The sequence below is a fragment of the Pteropus medius genome, unplaced genomic scaffold (assembly GCF_902729225.1).
Source record: "Pteropus medius unplaced genomic scaffold, Ma_sr-lr_union100, whole genome shotgun sequence".
NCBI lineage: Eukaryota > Metazoa > Chordata > Mammalia > Chiroptera > Pteropodidae > Pteropus > Pteropus medius.
In genome coordinates, this window is record NW_024342474.1 from 537,789 (window position 1) to 554,087 (window position 16,299).

Consider the following 16,299-nt stretch of genomic DNA (forward strand, 5'->3'; position numbering starts at 1 on the left):
CGGTTTGCTGGGTGGTAGCCACTCTTAATACTAGGCAACCTCGAAGCGGGTCTCTGGGCTAGACCGGTCTTCCGAGACGTGGCACCATGGAGCCTTCCCCTGGAGACGACTCCAGCCCCAATTCTGTCGACCAGCCCTCTGCTCCTTCCAGCCCCCCTGGCCAGCCTCCCACTGCTCACACAAAGCCGGACCTGAGTTCTGGGAACCAACCTGCCGGTCCAGGCGCTGCGGGTGAGGCCCTGGCGGTGCTGACTTCGTTCGGACGGCGGTTGTTGGTGCTGGTGCCGGTGTACTTGGCCGGAGCAATAGGACTCAGTGTGGGTTTCGTGCTCTTCGGCCTCGCCCTCTACCTGGGCTGGCGCCGGGTCCGCGACAAGAAAGAACGGAGCCTTCGAGTAGCGCGGCAGCTGCTGGATGACGAGGAGCGCCTCACAGCGAAAACACTTTATATGAGCCAGCGAGAGCTACCTGCCTGGGTGAGCGACCACCCTCAATCCTCAGTGCAGCATAGCCCCCTTCTATCCTCAGTTCTAGGGCTCTCCATCCTTGTCCCTAAAATTGTCGGCTCCCTACTTTAGTACAATGTGCCCCGCCCAGACTTTCCCCTCTCGCCCCACTAGCCTCTTGTCTCTTGGGACCGACCATCTATCCATCCCCTTCCCCGCTCCCTGCCTTTCCGCACACGCAGATCCTTCCACAGAATAAGGGCTTCTTCCTCTTCCTCTAAAGCAGTACTAATTCTGCCGTGGCTCTCCCTCCTGCTAGCCAAGCTCTTTTTTGCTTTTGATGCCACTCTCGCCTTTGCTGCTCCTGGGCATCCGCGTTTCTGCAGCTGCTCAGAGGGTTCCCTTGTCTCTCCTGTCCTCCTCAAGACTCCCCCGCCCCTATTCAAGGCCATAAGATTCTTCTCCCTTTTCCCGCTCTTATCTCTGGGGACATGCTGGGACCCAGCCTCGGGAGCACAGCACAGCCCAGCTCCAGCACCTGGCCAGACCTTCCGGCCCTCGCCGCCTTCCAGCCTTAGGCATCCGGGCCGCAGTGCAGACAGGCGGCTGCTGGATGAAGGGCGGAGGTGCTGGGGCGGTGTGTGTGTAGGGGTGGGGGGAGCAGTTGAAGGGGGGGGGAGGGAGCGCGACTGCTGCAGTGCCCGCTGCCCACACTCTACCTCCTCTGGCCGGCCCCACCCTTTTCCGGACTGTGGGCTGCGCTTACTTGGTTGAGGCCGAGATTCTTATCTCTACACTCCTTTCCTTAGGTGGGGGGCCGGATGCCTTCTCTCAGGCCTTGCAGAGATACAGCCCGTTACCCAGTCCCTTCCTGCTCCTCCCTACCTGCTCCTCCCAGCAGAGGTGCCTGTCTAGGGGGACAATGGCAGCAGAGAAGAACCAAAGTGGACACTAGGCAGACACAGCTATGCTACCTAGGCCTAAGAATGGAGAGGGGAAAAGGGTAGAAATAGTCTCAAGGGAATTGTAGCCCAGGCAGCAACTATCTTTGTTCTTCTTACTCCTCAACATGGAAACTAATCCTTCAGAAGCAACTAACTTTTCTCTTCCCCCAGTACAAAGCACAAGTGTCCTTCTTTCCCGTAAAAGGAGTCACACAAGTAGAAAGAAAAAACACAGGCCAGGGCCTAAATAATTCTTTTGGTCCATTCCTGACTTAAGGAGCTGCTTCCCTCTTCACCTTCCTGGTATAGAAGCCCCAGTCAGAGGAGAGGGGTAAAGGCTCCAAAAGGGAACCAAGCTTTCTCCAATCCCAGAGTTTCCTCCTTAAACTCTGACTTGGCAGGACCTCCCCCTCCAGAAAGAATGTGTCCTTCTCCTCCCGCCTCCTCTCTGCCCCAGCAGCTGTCATTTCACATCCCTAAGCTATCCAACAAAGCAACTTAATGTGGCCTACACCCTGTCAGCTCTCCTTGTCAGAGAGACCTCAGTGCCCCCAAACCTTGTGGAGGAATGAAACCTCAGGACATCGCAGCCCCTCCCCCCAATCCCTGGTTGTGAGGAAGCCCTGTCACACTTAGGTTTTCTTTTCTCTGTGGGTATCCCAACCCCCACCCCAGCATCTTCATAGGAAACCACAGGCAGGAGGGTGTGCTCATCACTATCTCTGTCTCCTCACCCCCAGGTCAGCTTCCCAGACGTGGAAAAGGCTGAGTGGCTAAATAAGGTGAGGGTTGTCTTGATTTTATTTTTCATGGGTAGGAGAATGGGGTTTGCTCCTCTCTCCAGACTCTTGCCACACACTTCAAATCTTGGCCCCAGCCTAGTCCCCAGTGCTTTCTGTGGGAGGATTCTGAAGGACTTGACTTTAGAGGGAGGATTGGGCTCTCCTATGACCCGCTCTCTTTCCTCCCAGATTGTGGCCCAGGTCTGGCCCTTCCTGGGCCAGTATATGGAGAAACTTTTGGCTGAAACTGTGGCCCCTGCTGTTCGAGGATCTAACCCCCATCTGCAAACATTTACATTTACACGAGTGGAACTAGGTGAAAAGGTATGTGTCTAAAAGGGAAAGTAGGAGAGAGGAGGAGATGGGACAGGGAAGGTGGGTGACCCTGGGGGCTGAAGTACTCCTCGCTTTCCCTTCCTTCTCAAGAATTCATCTCTTTCCAGCCATTGCGCATCCTAGGAGTCAAAGTTCACCCTGGTCAGAACAAAGAACAGATCCTGCTGGACTTGAACATCAGGTAACACCACTCACCACTCTTCCCACTTTGCCCTCAACAAGATCTTGGCCACTCAGACTACTTCACTCCCCCTACCCCCAGTTCAGCCTAGTACTAACTCTCTTTGTTCTGTTCCTCACCAGCTATGTAGGTGATATACAGATTGATGTGGAAGTGAAGAAATATTTCTGCAAAGCAGGAGTCAAGGGCATGCAGGTGGGGCAGATGTCAGGAGGGCCCCATAAAAGGAGACTTTGCCCTAAATTTCCTCAGATATGGGCAAGTGGGAGGTTGCAAAAACCAAGGATGGCAAAGTCTGGGGAGAAAAAGAAGGCCTTTTCTGAGGAAAGCCTTTGGATCTTCTCTTCTTGTCCCAGCTACATGGTGTCTTGCGGGTGATTCTTGAGCCACTCATTGGAGATCTTCCTATCGTGGGGGCTGTGTCGATGTTCTTTATTCGACGCCCGGTAAGACAAAATGTTGAGGGGATTGAGTGAGGGTGCCCAGCTATGGGGAATGGGGGAGGGAATTGATAAGAAGGCTGAATTCTGGGAACTATTCGATGGATGTGACCGTACTACCATATGCTCTGTCCCAATTCCCCTGCTCTTTCCTTCCAGACCCTAGATATCAACTGGACAGGGATGACCAACCTGCTGGATATCCCAGGACTCAGGTATCAAGGATTTACTGAGCACCTGCTGAGTGTTCCAGATTGGCTTGGGGGTTTAAGGGTTACAAAGTAGTAAAAAATGCAGTGGTGCCTTCCAGGAGGCTTGACCCCAGTTGGGGAGATAACACAAATATCCCTGAAAAATACCGTGCTGTGATTTTTCTTCTCTGGGTTGGAGTGGGCATTTTGATGGAGAATGAAGAGGGCTGCAGACTGCTCAGCAGGGGCAAAAAGAGAAGAGCTGAGATGGCAGTGAAGGGACAGAGCAGTAGGTGAGAATTAGGGTAGAAGAGTAGCATAAAAGGATTTTCAAGGACTTCCTTCCAGCTTTAGTTTCTTGGTTGTGGAAAACATAGTTGGAGTCAGGGGATATTGCAAGTTGGGGCCACCCTCACCTTCTTTTCTACTCCTCCATTCAGCTCACTCTCTGACACTATGATCATGGACTCCATCGCTGCCTTCCTTGTGTTGCCCAACCGATTATTGGTGCCCCTTGTGCCTGATCTTCATGATGTGGCCCAGCTGCGTTCCCCTCTTCCCAGGGTATGGCCTCTCTCCCATTAAATAGATCTTTCTTTCAGAAACCCTGTGCAGGGCCCTTAATTTCTCACTATCTGATTCCTACCCTCAGGGCATTATTAGGATTCACCTGCTAGCTGCTCGAGGGCTAAGCTCCAAGGACAAATATGTGAAGGGCCTGATTGAGGGCAAGTCAGACCCCTACGCACTTGTGCGAGTAGGCACTCAGACATTCTGCAGTCGTGTCATCAACGAGGAACTCAACCCTCAGTGGGGAGAGACTTATGAGGTGGGAGAGCTGAGGAGTGGGGCTGTGTGAAATGGGGAGGCCTCGGGAGGTTGTGAGAGAAGATGCTGATTAGATGATCCTCATACTTGCAGTTCATGAGAGCTTTATTCTTCTGTGCTCTTCAGGTGATAGTACATGAAGTCCCAGGTCAGGAGATTGAGGTGGAAGTGTTTGACAAGGATCCAGATAAAGACGACTTTCTTGGCAGGTGAGACTCTACCTGTGTTAGAATTCTAAAACCCCAGTGCTACCAAGGGCAGGAAGGTAATTATAATCCTTTTCTAGGCCTGGGAATTGTGTATCGTTTTCCTTTCTCACTTCTCCACCATGCATGAAGTCATGAGTGCATGCACACGCACACATGCATGCACGCACACATAAATACCTCCTGAATATAAGGAGAAGGGAGTCTGAGATCTGCCAGTTATTTCTGGGTGGTGAAGGGAGGACCAATGATATGCTACTAATTATTCCCTCTCAACTTCCAGAATGAAGATGGATGTAGGGAAGGTATTGCAGGCTGGAGTACTAGATGATGTAAGTTGAGAGAAGAGGAAGGTGGGGGGTGGTCCTGTTCATTTAGCAGACAATAAGTTGCTACATTGGCAGGAAAGAGGTTAGGTTGCTGTCTGATCTCTACTACACTTCATTCTTTTCTACTTTTTCTTCAGTGGTTCCCTCTACAAGGTGGGCAAGGCCAAGTGCACTTAAAGCTAGAATGGCTGTCACTATTGCCAGATGCAGAAAAACTAGAGCAGGTAACCAACATGGGAAGCAGGAAGCTGGCAGGGGGGAAATAGGTATCTGGAAGTATAGGGGACTGCAGGGACCAAGATCTGACCATTGCCCTCCCTTCAGGTTCTACAGTGGAATCGAGGAGTCTCCTCTCGACCAGAGCCCCCATCAGCTGCTATCTTAGTTGTCTATTTGGACCGGGCCCAGGATCTTCCTGTGAGTGTGGCTTCTGAGGGTGGGTGAACAGGGAGCCTTGGGTGCAGCATTCACACAACCTCTCTTGCCCCTGCCTGCTTTGCTCCAGAAGCAGCAACATCTAACACAAGGGTTCCAACAAGGGGATCAGAGCCACCTCGGGGAAAAGATTCTGATGAGAGCCCACCTTCCTTCACTGAAACAAAAACAAAAACACCCATAATAGTGACTTCTGAATTCTACATCCTACAGCTAAAGAAGGGGAACAAGGAACCCAACCCAATGGTACAACTGTCAATTCAGGATGTGACCCGGGAGAGCAAGGTAAGGGCCAGGATGTCACTGTGGGAAATGTCATGTGTGGGAGGCTGGGGGAAAGGAAGACTGTTCTTGAGATGAAGTCTCCCTTTTGGAAAGCCAATAAAGCGCTTTCTGGAGAAACAGGAGTGGTACTGTGGCATGTACCCTTAATCCTGTACATCTCCAGGCTGTCTATAGCAACAATTGTCCAGTGTGGGAGGAGGCCTTCCGGTTCTTCCTGCAAGACCCTCAAAGCCAAGAGCTCGATGTACAGGTGAGACGATCACTTATTTGCCCCCTCCTAAACACCCTATTCTATCTTCCCCAATGGGTACCATTTCCTCTCTCCACGTTCTCCATTGATCTCTATTTTCAACCCATCTACCCAGACTCTACTTCCTCTACTCTCTCTGCTGTTCCTCACCTATCTAGAATCATTGTTTTATAATTGAGAATAATACACTTAAAATGAGTGACTATGGTATGTAAATTATGCCTTAATAAATTTATTTTTTTTAAAAAGAAGATATTGAGTACCTATTAAGCACCTAGCATTTTAAAGGTCATAGAAAAAGCATGAAACAGTATCTGGTTTCATGAAGCTTACTAGCTAGTTTCATAGACAAGATACATATATACAAAACCATCCAAGAACAATTAAATATTAATTAGCATGAGTAAAATACCTATAAGTATAGTGCTAAGGATGGCCAGAGAAAGGTATGGAGTTTGGAGTAACTAGAGATTTTGTGAGAGAAGTAGGATGGTAATGGGAACAGAATGAGCACAGGCGAAGGGACCATGAGGTGGGCAAAGGACTGTAAAAAGATGGCCCAGAGTGGAGCAAAAGGTCTGTGATTGGCACAGAGAGAATGAAGCTAGAGCCATGTTATAATTTCTCCAGGATGCCTCCTTTCTCCCTAATCTGTTTACCACATCTCCTCTTCTTGTGCCTATAGGTGAAGGATGACTCTAGGGCCCTGACTTTAGGGGCACTGACCCTGCCTCTGGCTCGCCTGCTGACTGCCCCTGAACTCACCCTGGACCAGTGGTTCCAGCTCAGCAGCTCTGGCCCAAACTCCAGGCTCTACATGAAACTGGTTATGAGGGTATGGAGATGGAGAAGGTGCTAAGGGTGTGGAAGGGCCTTGTAGATTCCTTGGTATTAAGAGTAAGGAAGGGGACTCCTCTAAGATTAAATGAGCTAGTATATGTGAAGTACCTAGCAAGCACACAAAAAACGTTTGTAGATCTAACTGGGGAAAGAAATGGTATACAAGTAAGATGAATGTGGAGGGAACCCTGCAGAGATGAGCCCAGCCAAGGCAGGGACCTGGTTTCCCCATCAAAGCCCTTGCTCTGCCCCCCTCAACTCCCACATACCTGCCTGCTGGTGGCTAGCTGCACTTCTTTGAGTTGACAATCACATTCTCCTTCCCAGATCTTGTTCTTGGATTCGTCAGAAGTGCGCTTCCCTGCTGTGCCTGGTACTTCTGATGCTTGGGACCTAGACAATGAGAGTCCCCAGACAGGCAGCAGTGTGGATGCCCCACCTCGACCCAGTCACACTACTCCTGACAGTGTCTTTGGAACTGAGGTGAGTGTATATCTGGAAAGGACTGGTGTCTGTTTGCCCACCCTAAGTGTGCAAAGGGTTCTGACAGCTTTCTCTCTCTTTGATGCCATCTGGTGCCCCTACCTGCCTCTCTTGCAGAATGTGCTTCGGATCCATGTATTAGAGGCCCAGGACCTGATTGCCAAAGACCGTTTCTTGGGGGGACTGGTGAAGGGCAAGTCGGACCCCTATGTCAAACTAAAGCTGGCAGGGCGAAGCTTCCGGAGCCATGTCGTTCGGGAAGATCTCAATCCCCGCTGGAACGAAGTTTTTGAGGTCAGAATTGAGTGGCTAGGACTCCTCCCAGTTCTGCCCCATTCTTCCCCTTAGCTCTGAAAGTGGTCCAAAAAAGCTCTGGGGTTCATTTAATTGGATGGGGGTTTCCAGTCATTTGGAAAAGAAAAGGAGAAACTCCCCAATATCTGCACTATTTTCTCACACTAGGTCATCGTCACATCAATTCCAGGCCAAGAGTTAGAGGCTGAGGTGTTTGACAAAGACCTGGACAAGGATGACTTTCTGGGCAGGTGAAGAGAGTGGGAGTCCAGTGGAGGAAACAGGCTGGGCCTCTGTAGGCCTTAGAAGTGTGGCCTCGGGGAGACAGAAACTTGGCTCTGACCATCGACCTCTTGTCTTAATCTTTCTCCTCTACAGGTGTAAAGTGAGTCTCACTGCAGTCCTAAACAGTGGCTTCCTTGATGAGGTGAGCATGGAAATAAAATGAACAATCCTTCCCGATCTTGACCCAAGTTTCATTCTCATAGTTCCTCTGTCCCCACAACCCCAAGTCTTAACCCTGCCTGCTACCACAGTGGCTGACCCTGGAGGATGTCCCATCTGGCCGCCTACACTTGCGTCTGGAGCGTCTGACCCCCCGTCCGACTGCTGCTGAGCTAGAGGAGGTGAGGAAAGCTACAGGAGGAAGGAAGGGACCCCAAATGGGTCAAGATGAACACTTCTCTATCAGCTTTCAAGGCATATGTCAGGCCCCAGGATATTAGTCACTACTCCTCAAACACCTGTGTGTCCTTCCCCAGGTGCTGCAGGTAAACAGTTTGATCCAGACTCAGAAGAGTGCAGAACTGGCTGCGGCCCTACTATCCGTCTATCTGGAGCGGGCTGAGGACCTGCCGGTGAGATCTGCTCCCTACACCCCATAGCTCCCTGGCCCTTCTTCTACCTCCCTCAGGTTTGGATGCTCCTGATATATTTGGATTCATAAATTCCAAATTCTTCTCTTTCCCAGGGAGGTACTAGGGTGGGAAGAATTGTCTGTCCAAGGAGGGAAGTGGCTGTTAAGTGATAATGAGGACATGGCTGCTGGCCGTGGATATAATTTGTGAAAAGAGGCGGGGATATGCCTAATTTGGTCCAAATTTAAGACAATTTTAATATTTACATTAAATACTAAATATTCAATATTTAACATAATATTCTTTTCCTAGCTCCGAAAAGGTACCAAGCCTCCCAGCCCTTATGCTATTATCACTGTGGGAGATACTTCTCATAAAACTAAGGTATGAGGAAATGCTGCAGGGCTAAGAACGGGAGGGATAAGAGTAGAGAAGAGAACATCAACCACTGATCATCACCTCTCATCTCCACCAGACTGTTTCCCAAACTTCAGCGCCCATCTGGGACGAGAGTGCCTCCTTTCTCATCAGGAAACCAAACACTGAGAGTCTGGAGTTACAGGTACTATAGTCGTTCTACAAACATTTTTGCAGATTCCCATCATGGGCCAGGCACTGAACCAGGCAAAGGGTATTTATATATAAAAATATCTAGTTCTCATCTTTATGGAGCTCACACTCATTGGGGGGGAAATATAACCAGAAAACCTCCAGACTGATAACTGCTGGGATAAAGGGCACTATGGGGAAAAAAGAGAGGTTCTAACTCAGAATAAGGGAAAAGGTGGAGGTATTAAGAAAAATGTCCTTAAATGACGTCTGAGCTCACGGGTAAATAGGCTCTGGCCAAGAAAAGAAGAGGAAGAAAACTCTTCAGGCTGAGAAAAGAATGGAGGAGAAAAAAGGCAAATTATAGATTAGAGAGGCAGGCAGGAACAAGATCACAGGAGCTGTTGAATATTATGCTAAGAATTTGGATTTTATCCTTAAGGCATTAGGAAACATTTGAAAGAATGAGAAGTGACATATCCAGATTTACACTTTAGGAAGATCATGCTGAGAGCAGGGCAAAGAATGGACAACACTGGAGGCAGGTAGATCAGTTAAGAGACTATTAAAGTAACTGAAGCAAAAAATGACAAAGGCCGGATGGTATCTGGTGGTTATTTTGACATAGATTGGGAGGAGGAACAAGGAAAAGCCTAGATGCTAACTCCTGGGTTTTTAGCATGGGGTGGCTAGACAGATAGAAGTGCCATTGCCAACATAGACAATGCATGAAACAGGAATTTTTGAATTTGAGATCTCTGAGGGACAACCAAGGGAGATAGCCATCTAGAAGGTAGATCTATGTCCCATTATCGTGTTCCTCCCTTTCCCTTTTCTTTGAGCATCATGAGCAAGAAACAGGCAGCAACTGTAGTCGTGAGTGTGAATGAGATCTATTAGGGCATATGTAGAGTGAAAAGAAGACAAAGCATGGCCATGGTAGGCACTGTAACAATGAAAGGGCAAATGGAGGAAGAAGAGCCCTTTAAGGGCCTGAAGTAGCCAGGACAGTGGGATACCCACCAGGAAAGTGGGTTATAGATGCCAAAAGAAAAGTATTTCAAAAGACAGGAAGTAGCCAAATATTGCTGAGAGGTAAAATTAGATGATTGAAAACTATTTGTTGACATTGACTAGGAGGTCACTGATTATTGCAGCAACTTCAGTGGCATAAACAGAGTAGAAACTAGATTTCAATGGCTTGAAGGATGAATAAAAAGTGAAAAGGTATGAGAGGTAGGAAGAGGAGAGATGGAAGGTAATATAGGAATGCAGACTTTCTCTTCTTATGGAGGAGCAACGAATACCTTCTAAAGTCGACAGACCAATAAGTAGAGAATTACATGACTAGAAACCAATAGGATTTAAAATAATGTAACTATTAACAACACTAGCAGAGGTAGAGATGTAACTGAGCTCAGTTCCTCATCCTGCATAGCAAGGAATCAATGGATACTAACATTGGTAAATTTTGAAATAGAGATATAGGCATACTAGAAGTGTTAGAACAAAGGAAACAGAGTTTAAAGGTTGTTACATTTGGAGTATGGAAGTGAGGGTAGGATGGGCAAAAAACATTTACTTTAATTTTAATACCGTTCGTTTCTCCTCTCTATGCAGATATTACTGGTATAATTCCTAAAGCTTAGGAAGTAAAAATAGTATGGTGTGCTCTGGTTAAGAAAGGAAGGGGAGCAGCGGGACCGGCAACTGTTACCAGGGCTTCCCTGCCCTTCACAAAGGGGGGCTCTCTCACCAAAACCACCAAGAGTCCAGGAACACCAGGATTAAATCCTTTATCTCATGATCACAGTCCTGTTATTCCACAGGTTCGGGGTGAGGGGACTGGCACATTGGGCTCACTCTCCCTGTCCCTCTCCGAGCTCCTCGTGGCTGACCAGCTCTGCTTGGACCGCTGGTTTACACTCAACAATGGTCAAGGGCAGGTGCTACTGAGAGCACAGCTGGGGGTGAGTGCCAGGAGATGGTGGGTAGGAGGGAGGGCAGACAGGAACAGAGGACCATGTCTTCAGAGCAAGGGAGCAGAGCTTACAGTTTTCTTGTCCTAGATCTTGGTGTCCCAGCACTCAGGAGTGGAAGCTCATAGCCACAGCCATAGCTACAGCTCCTCATCTCTGAGTGAAGAACTAGAGCTTTGGGTGGGGCTCCCTCACACCACCTCCTCAGCCCCAGAGCTCCGGCAGCGCCTAACACATGGTGACAGGTAAAGGGCTGAGACGGAAAGATGGGATGCAGTCAGAAATAAAAAGGACGAGCTACAGGTTCCCTATGTATTACCTTCTCCTAGACCTATCTCTATCTCTCCACAGTCCCCTTGAGGCTCCAGCTGGGCCTCTGGGCCAGGTAAAACTAACTATTTGGTACTACAGTGAAGAGCGAAAGTTGGTCAGCATCATTCACAGTTGCCGGTGAGACCCTATCCATCCGATCCTCCAGGTTCTCTCCATCGCTCCCCTTGGGTTGCCTTATCACCTACATCCTCTTGTTGCAGGGCCCTTCGACAGAATGGACGGGATCTTCCTGACCCCTATGTGTCACTATTGCTACTGCCAGACAAGAACCGAGGCACCAAGAGGAAGACCTCACAGAAGAAGAAGACTCTAAATCCTGAATTCAATGAACGGTCAGTCAGTGGGCATTCAGGTGGAGAGATGGTAGGCTTGGGAAGGACGCCTGCCTCTAACACCCGGTCCTTCCCCAGGTTTGAGTGGGAACTGCCCCTGGATGAGGCCCTCAGGCGAAAGCTAGATATCTCTGTGAAGTCTAGTTCCTCCTTCATGTCAAGAGAGCGTGAGCTGCTGGGGAAGGTAAGAGGGTGAGGATGGGCAGGGCAAAGGTGAGAGTTAGAAGCTTCTGGTATCAAGGCTGTAGTCCCTGAGGAAGCATCCCAGGTGGCATGACTTTGTAAATGACCCAATCACCTCTGCACTGGTTTGGGACCAGGAATGTGTGATGATGGGATGTGGTCTGTGGAGATATCAAAATAATATCTTGCCTCAACCATCCTCCAACACAGGTGCAGTTGGACCTCACTGAGATAGACCTTTCCCAAGGTGCAGCCCAGTGGTAAGTATCTGGGCTGGACAAGCCGGGCATGGGCCTGGATATTAAGTAGGAGAAACCCCAATCATAGGAAGAGAAAAAAGATTGCAAACTGAGCTGGGAACTATTGATTCTTTGAAGTATAAAAGCCCTTGGAATGTGTCTTATTTATAAGAAGACACAAGAGTCAATTCCTACCTGAGTGTTCTCTGCTTGTTCCCATAGGTATGACCTTATAGATGACAAGGACAAAGGCAGCTCCTAGGAGCTGAGGATTATCAATCTGACTGTTGTCTCCTTGCCTCGCCTCATGCTGTATCATCGCCTCAATGTGATGAGCCAAAAGCTGGGACCTAAAGGCAGAGCCTTTGCCCCTCAGCTCTCTCACCTCCCAGGCCCATGCTAGGGCCTTTGCCTGACCAAAGAGGAGGACCCTATGTCACCCTTTCTTTACTGCACGACCTTTATCCTCCTGGGTTCCTGGGGCGGGGACCTGAGCTGGCTCTTTCTTGCTCTGCCTGCACATTCTCCTTTCCTCCTAACTCCTCAGGGCCTTCTCTGTGCCTGGCCACTGGCAGCACTAGCAGTGGCATTAGCTTATGCCAAATATACTTTTGGAAAGCTCTTTTTTCATAATCAGATGGTCATTTCCTTTCCTACCATAAACAGTCAGGGACGGTAAGCACATGGATGGGAAAGTGGATAGGCTAACCACTCAAGCTCTGAGCCTCTCAGACCATTGCATGTAGCGAATGTATAGCAGCCCAGGCCCTGGTATCCAGTTCTGTCCTCAGTTTCTTCAAGCCTGTCTTGAAAATTATATTTGTTATGATGACTGGGGACAGCCAGTCTCCCGATTCACTCTGGAAAATGGGAACACTTGGATTCTATCCAAGCCTTCAAGTAGCAGATATCAGTCTTGGGGCCTCTAGCTGGTGCTGTGAAGAGGGCCTTGGAAGACTCAGGCCAGTGGGGGCAATCTTTCGTCCAGGTGCCTAGGCTGTTAACTCACTGACTAGAACTGAACCTCTTCGTTTTGTACCAACTCTGCCAATCCACTGTAACTTACATTAAACATTATACTCAAACCAGTTGTGGCTCTTTTCCTCAAAGACAGGGAATACAGCTTACCCATCAGATATTTATTGCATGTCAAAAGCCTTTATTCAATTCACAAGTCATGTTGGTTTACTTAGTGGTCAGAACCTACTGTGGTTGCAGCCACCAAGAATGTTGGTTCCACTGAGGATGGTCCAGGGACCTGAGTGAAGTAGCTGCTGCAGAGTTTCTGGTGAGATTCATTCCCAGTCATGGTGATGAAGTCAGTAACCCACTCAACTTGTCTGCTGACCATTATCACCTCTTGAGCTTTCCAAGGAAAAGATTCCCAAACCCAGTAAACCTGGAAGCTCTGCACCTCAGTACAGGCTCACAGAGTATCTCCGTGGTATGTTTAGACATAACCAAAAAGGCTTCAGGCCCACCCCATGGGCTGCTAAATAAGTTTTTTTGTACCCATTCAGATCTGCTCACCTTGAACTCTGCTCCTTTCTGGACCCTTCCAGGAATGCCAACTAGAGGAGCTGTGCTCCATCTGTTCTACCAACCACACGAAAGGAGAGTGAGATAGGGAAAGAGTGAATGACTGAAAATGATCTGGAATAGGAACTTGGAGATTTTGTAGCTGCTTCAGCGGGACTCTATCCTGTTCTCTAGAAGAGTATAAACCTTAGGATGCTGTCTACAGGGAGGAGAAGAAAGGCTCGGGGGAAAAAACTAAACTCAGCTCCACAAATTATTGTCAAAATTCACCTTATTAGGAAAAACTAAATTTAAACTCCATGCCATCTACTATTCTGTTCTATTTCCAACCCTACCTCACTTCCCCCTCGGCCCCTCCCCAGCCTTTCCACATCACTCTTTTGTATCTATTGGTACTTCTATCATCTCTACTTGCTATCAATTGAGATCCCAAGTTTTGGCTATGGTAGCTGCTCTCCCCCAACCCGGAAATTAGTTGGAAAACCCCCCAAAACACAGGACAGAGAAACATTTCTAAGGACTCTTGTTTTATTATTTAGTACTTGGCATGTAGCCCAAGGCATGTTCTAGTTGGCTCAGCTAATACAACCAGGGATCTTGCAATGTGTGATTTTAAGAAACACTCTCCTGAATGAGTTCATCACTTCAACTAATCAACATTTCCAGAAAACCAGAGGACATGGCACAACTTCTCCCATTCCAGAAGGGTCCCTACTCTTTCCCAACCTTTTCAGTTCAGGATACATAAGGGAGAAAGTATTGATCTACATATTAAATACAATTCAATACATTGTTGCATACACACACACACACACAAAGATGAAACTAAGGGTCATTAATTACAAGAATTAAATATACTTCTGTTATTTCTCAAACAGCTGGCCTTCCACACTGACTCGCAATGAAGCCCAGCCCTTCCAGAGAAAGGCAGATGCAATTGCATAAGGGTACACTATAAATGGTGTTTACAAATACTACCCTCTTGGAATGTAGCTTTATTGACCTAAACAGTGTGTTATAGTTAACTGGGGATGGCAACACAGTTGTACACTCAACAGCCATTTCCCCCTCTTCCCTACAAACAGAAACCCCCAGAGCATACCTGGTGGCAGTGTGCCAGCCCCAAAGGATTAATCACAATTCTTGCTGGATACTCCTTGTTGGATACTCCTCTGCAACTCTGGGTAGCTTTATGACCCAGGTCTGGTCAATAAGATATAACAGGAAGTTAGCTGGGGACTGGAGTATCAAGAGAAGAAAGCCCCCATTGCCCCTTTCTTTTCTGCTGCAGCAGCCTTCTTTAAGGCTATGAAGTCACTAACACGAGGAAGAAAAGCTAACTTGATTACAGGAGTAAATATTTTATAAATTAAGGTCATATTATAATCTGCTTTTTTCATAACACAGAAGCATTTTTGTACTTTATTATTCTTTGAAAATATAATTTATAATGGTTGTGTACAATTCTATAGAATGAATCATAACTGATTCTCTATTGTCAAAAATAAAGGTAGTTCCCAATGTTTTCCTACCCACTGTGGGAACAAAAATACTTACACACACTTCAAATGATTTCCTTAGGGCAAGTGGAATTGGTGGGTCAATTTCTGTACTTTAACGACTTTTAATACATTCTTCCAAACTGCATTGAAGATTATATGAATTTTCTACACTCCCACCAGCAATACACAAAAATGTGTTTTCCTATTTCTCTGCTGAATATTTTAATTAAAAAAAAAATCCTTGCCAACTGATGGGCAAACATTTGCCTACTTTTATAGATTTTCTTGCCTCTTCCCTCACTGTCAGGTTACCAGGTCATTTCGGGGTGCAGTATGACTTCTCACCAGCAGCAATCCCTCCAACCTGTCAATTTTTTTTTCTAATCTTGGGCTGGAATCCAGATAACATTGTGGAGCATTGTGCTAGTATGTACTACTGAAATGTAAAGGGAAGATTGCCCTAAAGAATGAAAAATCTGACACCAAAAGCAAAGGCAACAAAAGCGGAAACAAACAAATGGGACTATATCAAACTAAAACCCTTCTGTACAGCAAAAGAAACAATCAACAAAATGAAAGGCAACCAACCAAATGAAAAAAAAATTTGCAAATCATATATCTGATAAAGGGTTAATATTTAAAATATATAAAAAACTCAATAGCAAAAACAAACAAGTAATCTGATTAAGAAATGGGCAGATTTAAATAGACATTTTTTCCAAAGAAGACATACAGATGGCCCATAGATATATGAAAAGGTACTCAACATCATTAATGCAAATCAAAAACCAAAATGAGATATCACTTCATACTTGTTAGAATGGCTATTATCAAAACGACAAGAAATAACAACTGTTGGTGGAGATATGGAGAAAAGGGAACACTTGTGCATTACTGGTGAGAATGTAAATAGGTACAGCCACTGTGCAAAATGGTATGGAGTCTCCTCAAAAAATTAAAAATCAAACTACCATATATATGATCCAGCAAGTCCACTTCTGGGTATTTATCCAAAGAAAATGAAAACACTATAATTCAAAAAGACATCTGCACCCCCATGTTATGAATAAATGGGAAAAGATGTGGTACATATACACAAACTGGAATGTTATTCAGCTATAAAAAAGAAGCAAGTCTGGCCATTTGTGACAACATGGATGGACCTTGAGGGCATTATGCTAAGTGAAATAAATCAGACAGAGAAATACAAAATACCTTATGATTTCACTTACACGTGGATTCTTTTTTTTTAAAAAAAGGAGCTCATAGATACAGATATTAGTTGTCAGAGGTGGGGGTAGGGGATGGAGTGGTGGGTGAAATGGGTAAAGGGGGTAAAAATGTACAGACTTCCAGTTATAAAATAAATAAGTCCTGGGGAATATAATGTAAAGCATTGTGATAATAGTTAATAATACTATATTGCATATTTGATAATTACTAAGAGAATAGATCTTAAAATTTCTCATCACAAGAAGAAAATTATTTATTTATTTATTATTTATGCCTATAGCAC

At 46.7% G+C, this 16,299-nt stretch overlaps 1 protein-coding gene across 1 annotated transcript; it reads left to right on the forward strand.

Moving 5' to 3' along the window:
• The first annotated feature begins 1 nt into the window (after position 1).
• On the forward strand, positions 2-12,830 carry ESYT1 (extended synaptotagmin 1). Its single transcript, XM_039865671.1, has 31 exons — positions 2-476; positions 2,131-2,172; positions 2,362-2,496; positions 2,616-2,689; positions 2,812-2,884; positions 3,046-3,135; positions 3,289-3,344; positions 3,761-3,884; positions 3,973-4,149; positions 4,275-4,357; positions 4,638-4,686; positions 4,821-4,907; positions 5,008-5,100; positions 5,332-5,403; positions 5,567-5,653; positions 6,339-6,488; positions 6,821-6,976; positions 7,094-7,270; positions 7,439-7,521; positions 7,649-7,697; positions 7,807-7,896; positions 8,032-8,127; positions 8,440-8,511; positions 8,603-8,689; positions 10,506-10,646; positions 10,746-10,900; positions 11,007-11,105; positions 11,189-11,320; positions 11,399-11,504; positions 11,714-11,763; positions 11,965-12,830. The coding sequence occupies exons 1-31, from the start codon at positions 87-89 to the stop codon at positions 12,002-12,004; spliced, it is 3,315 nt and encodes a 1,104-aa protein (XP_039721605.1). The 5' UTR covers positions 2-86; the 3' UTR covers positions 12,005-12,830.
• Positions 12,831-16,299: the final 3,469 nt, after the last annotated feature.

Coding starts and splice junctions, on each gene's coding strand:
- ESYT1 (XM_039865671.1), top strand. CDS start 87: ATGGAGCCTTCCCCTGGAGACGACTCCAGCCCCAATTCTGTCGACCAG. Junction 6,489..6,820: donor ACATGAAACTGGTTATGAGG/GTATGGAGATGG, acceptor TCTCCTTCCCAG/ATCTTGTTCTTGGATTCGTC. Junction 11,505..11,713: donor AGCGTGAGCTGCTGGGGAAG/GTAAGAGGGTGA, acceptor CCTCCAACACAG/GTGCAGTTGGACCTCACTGA.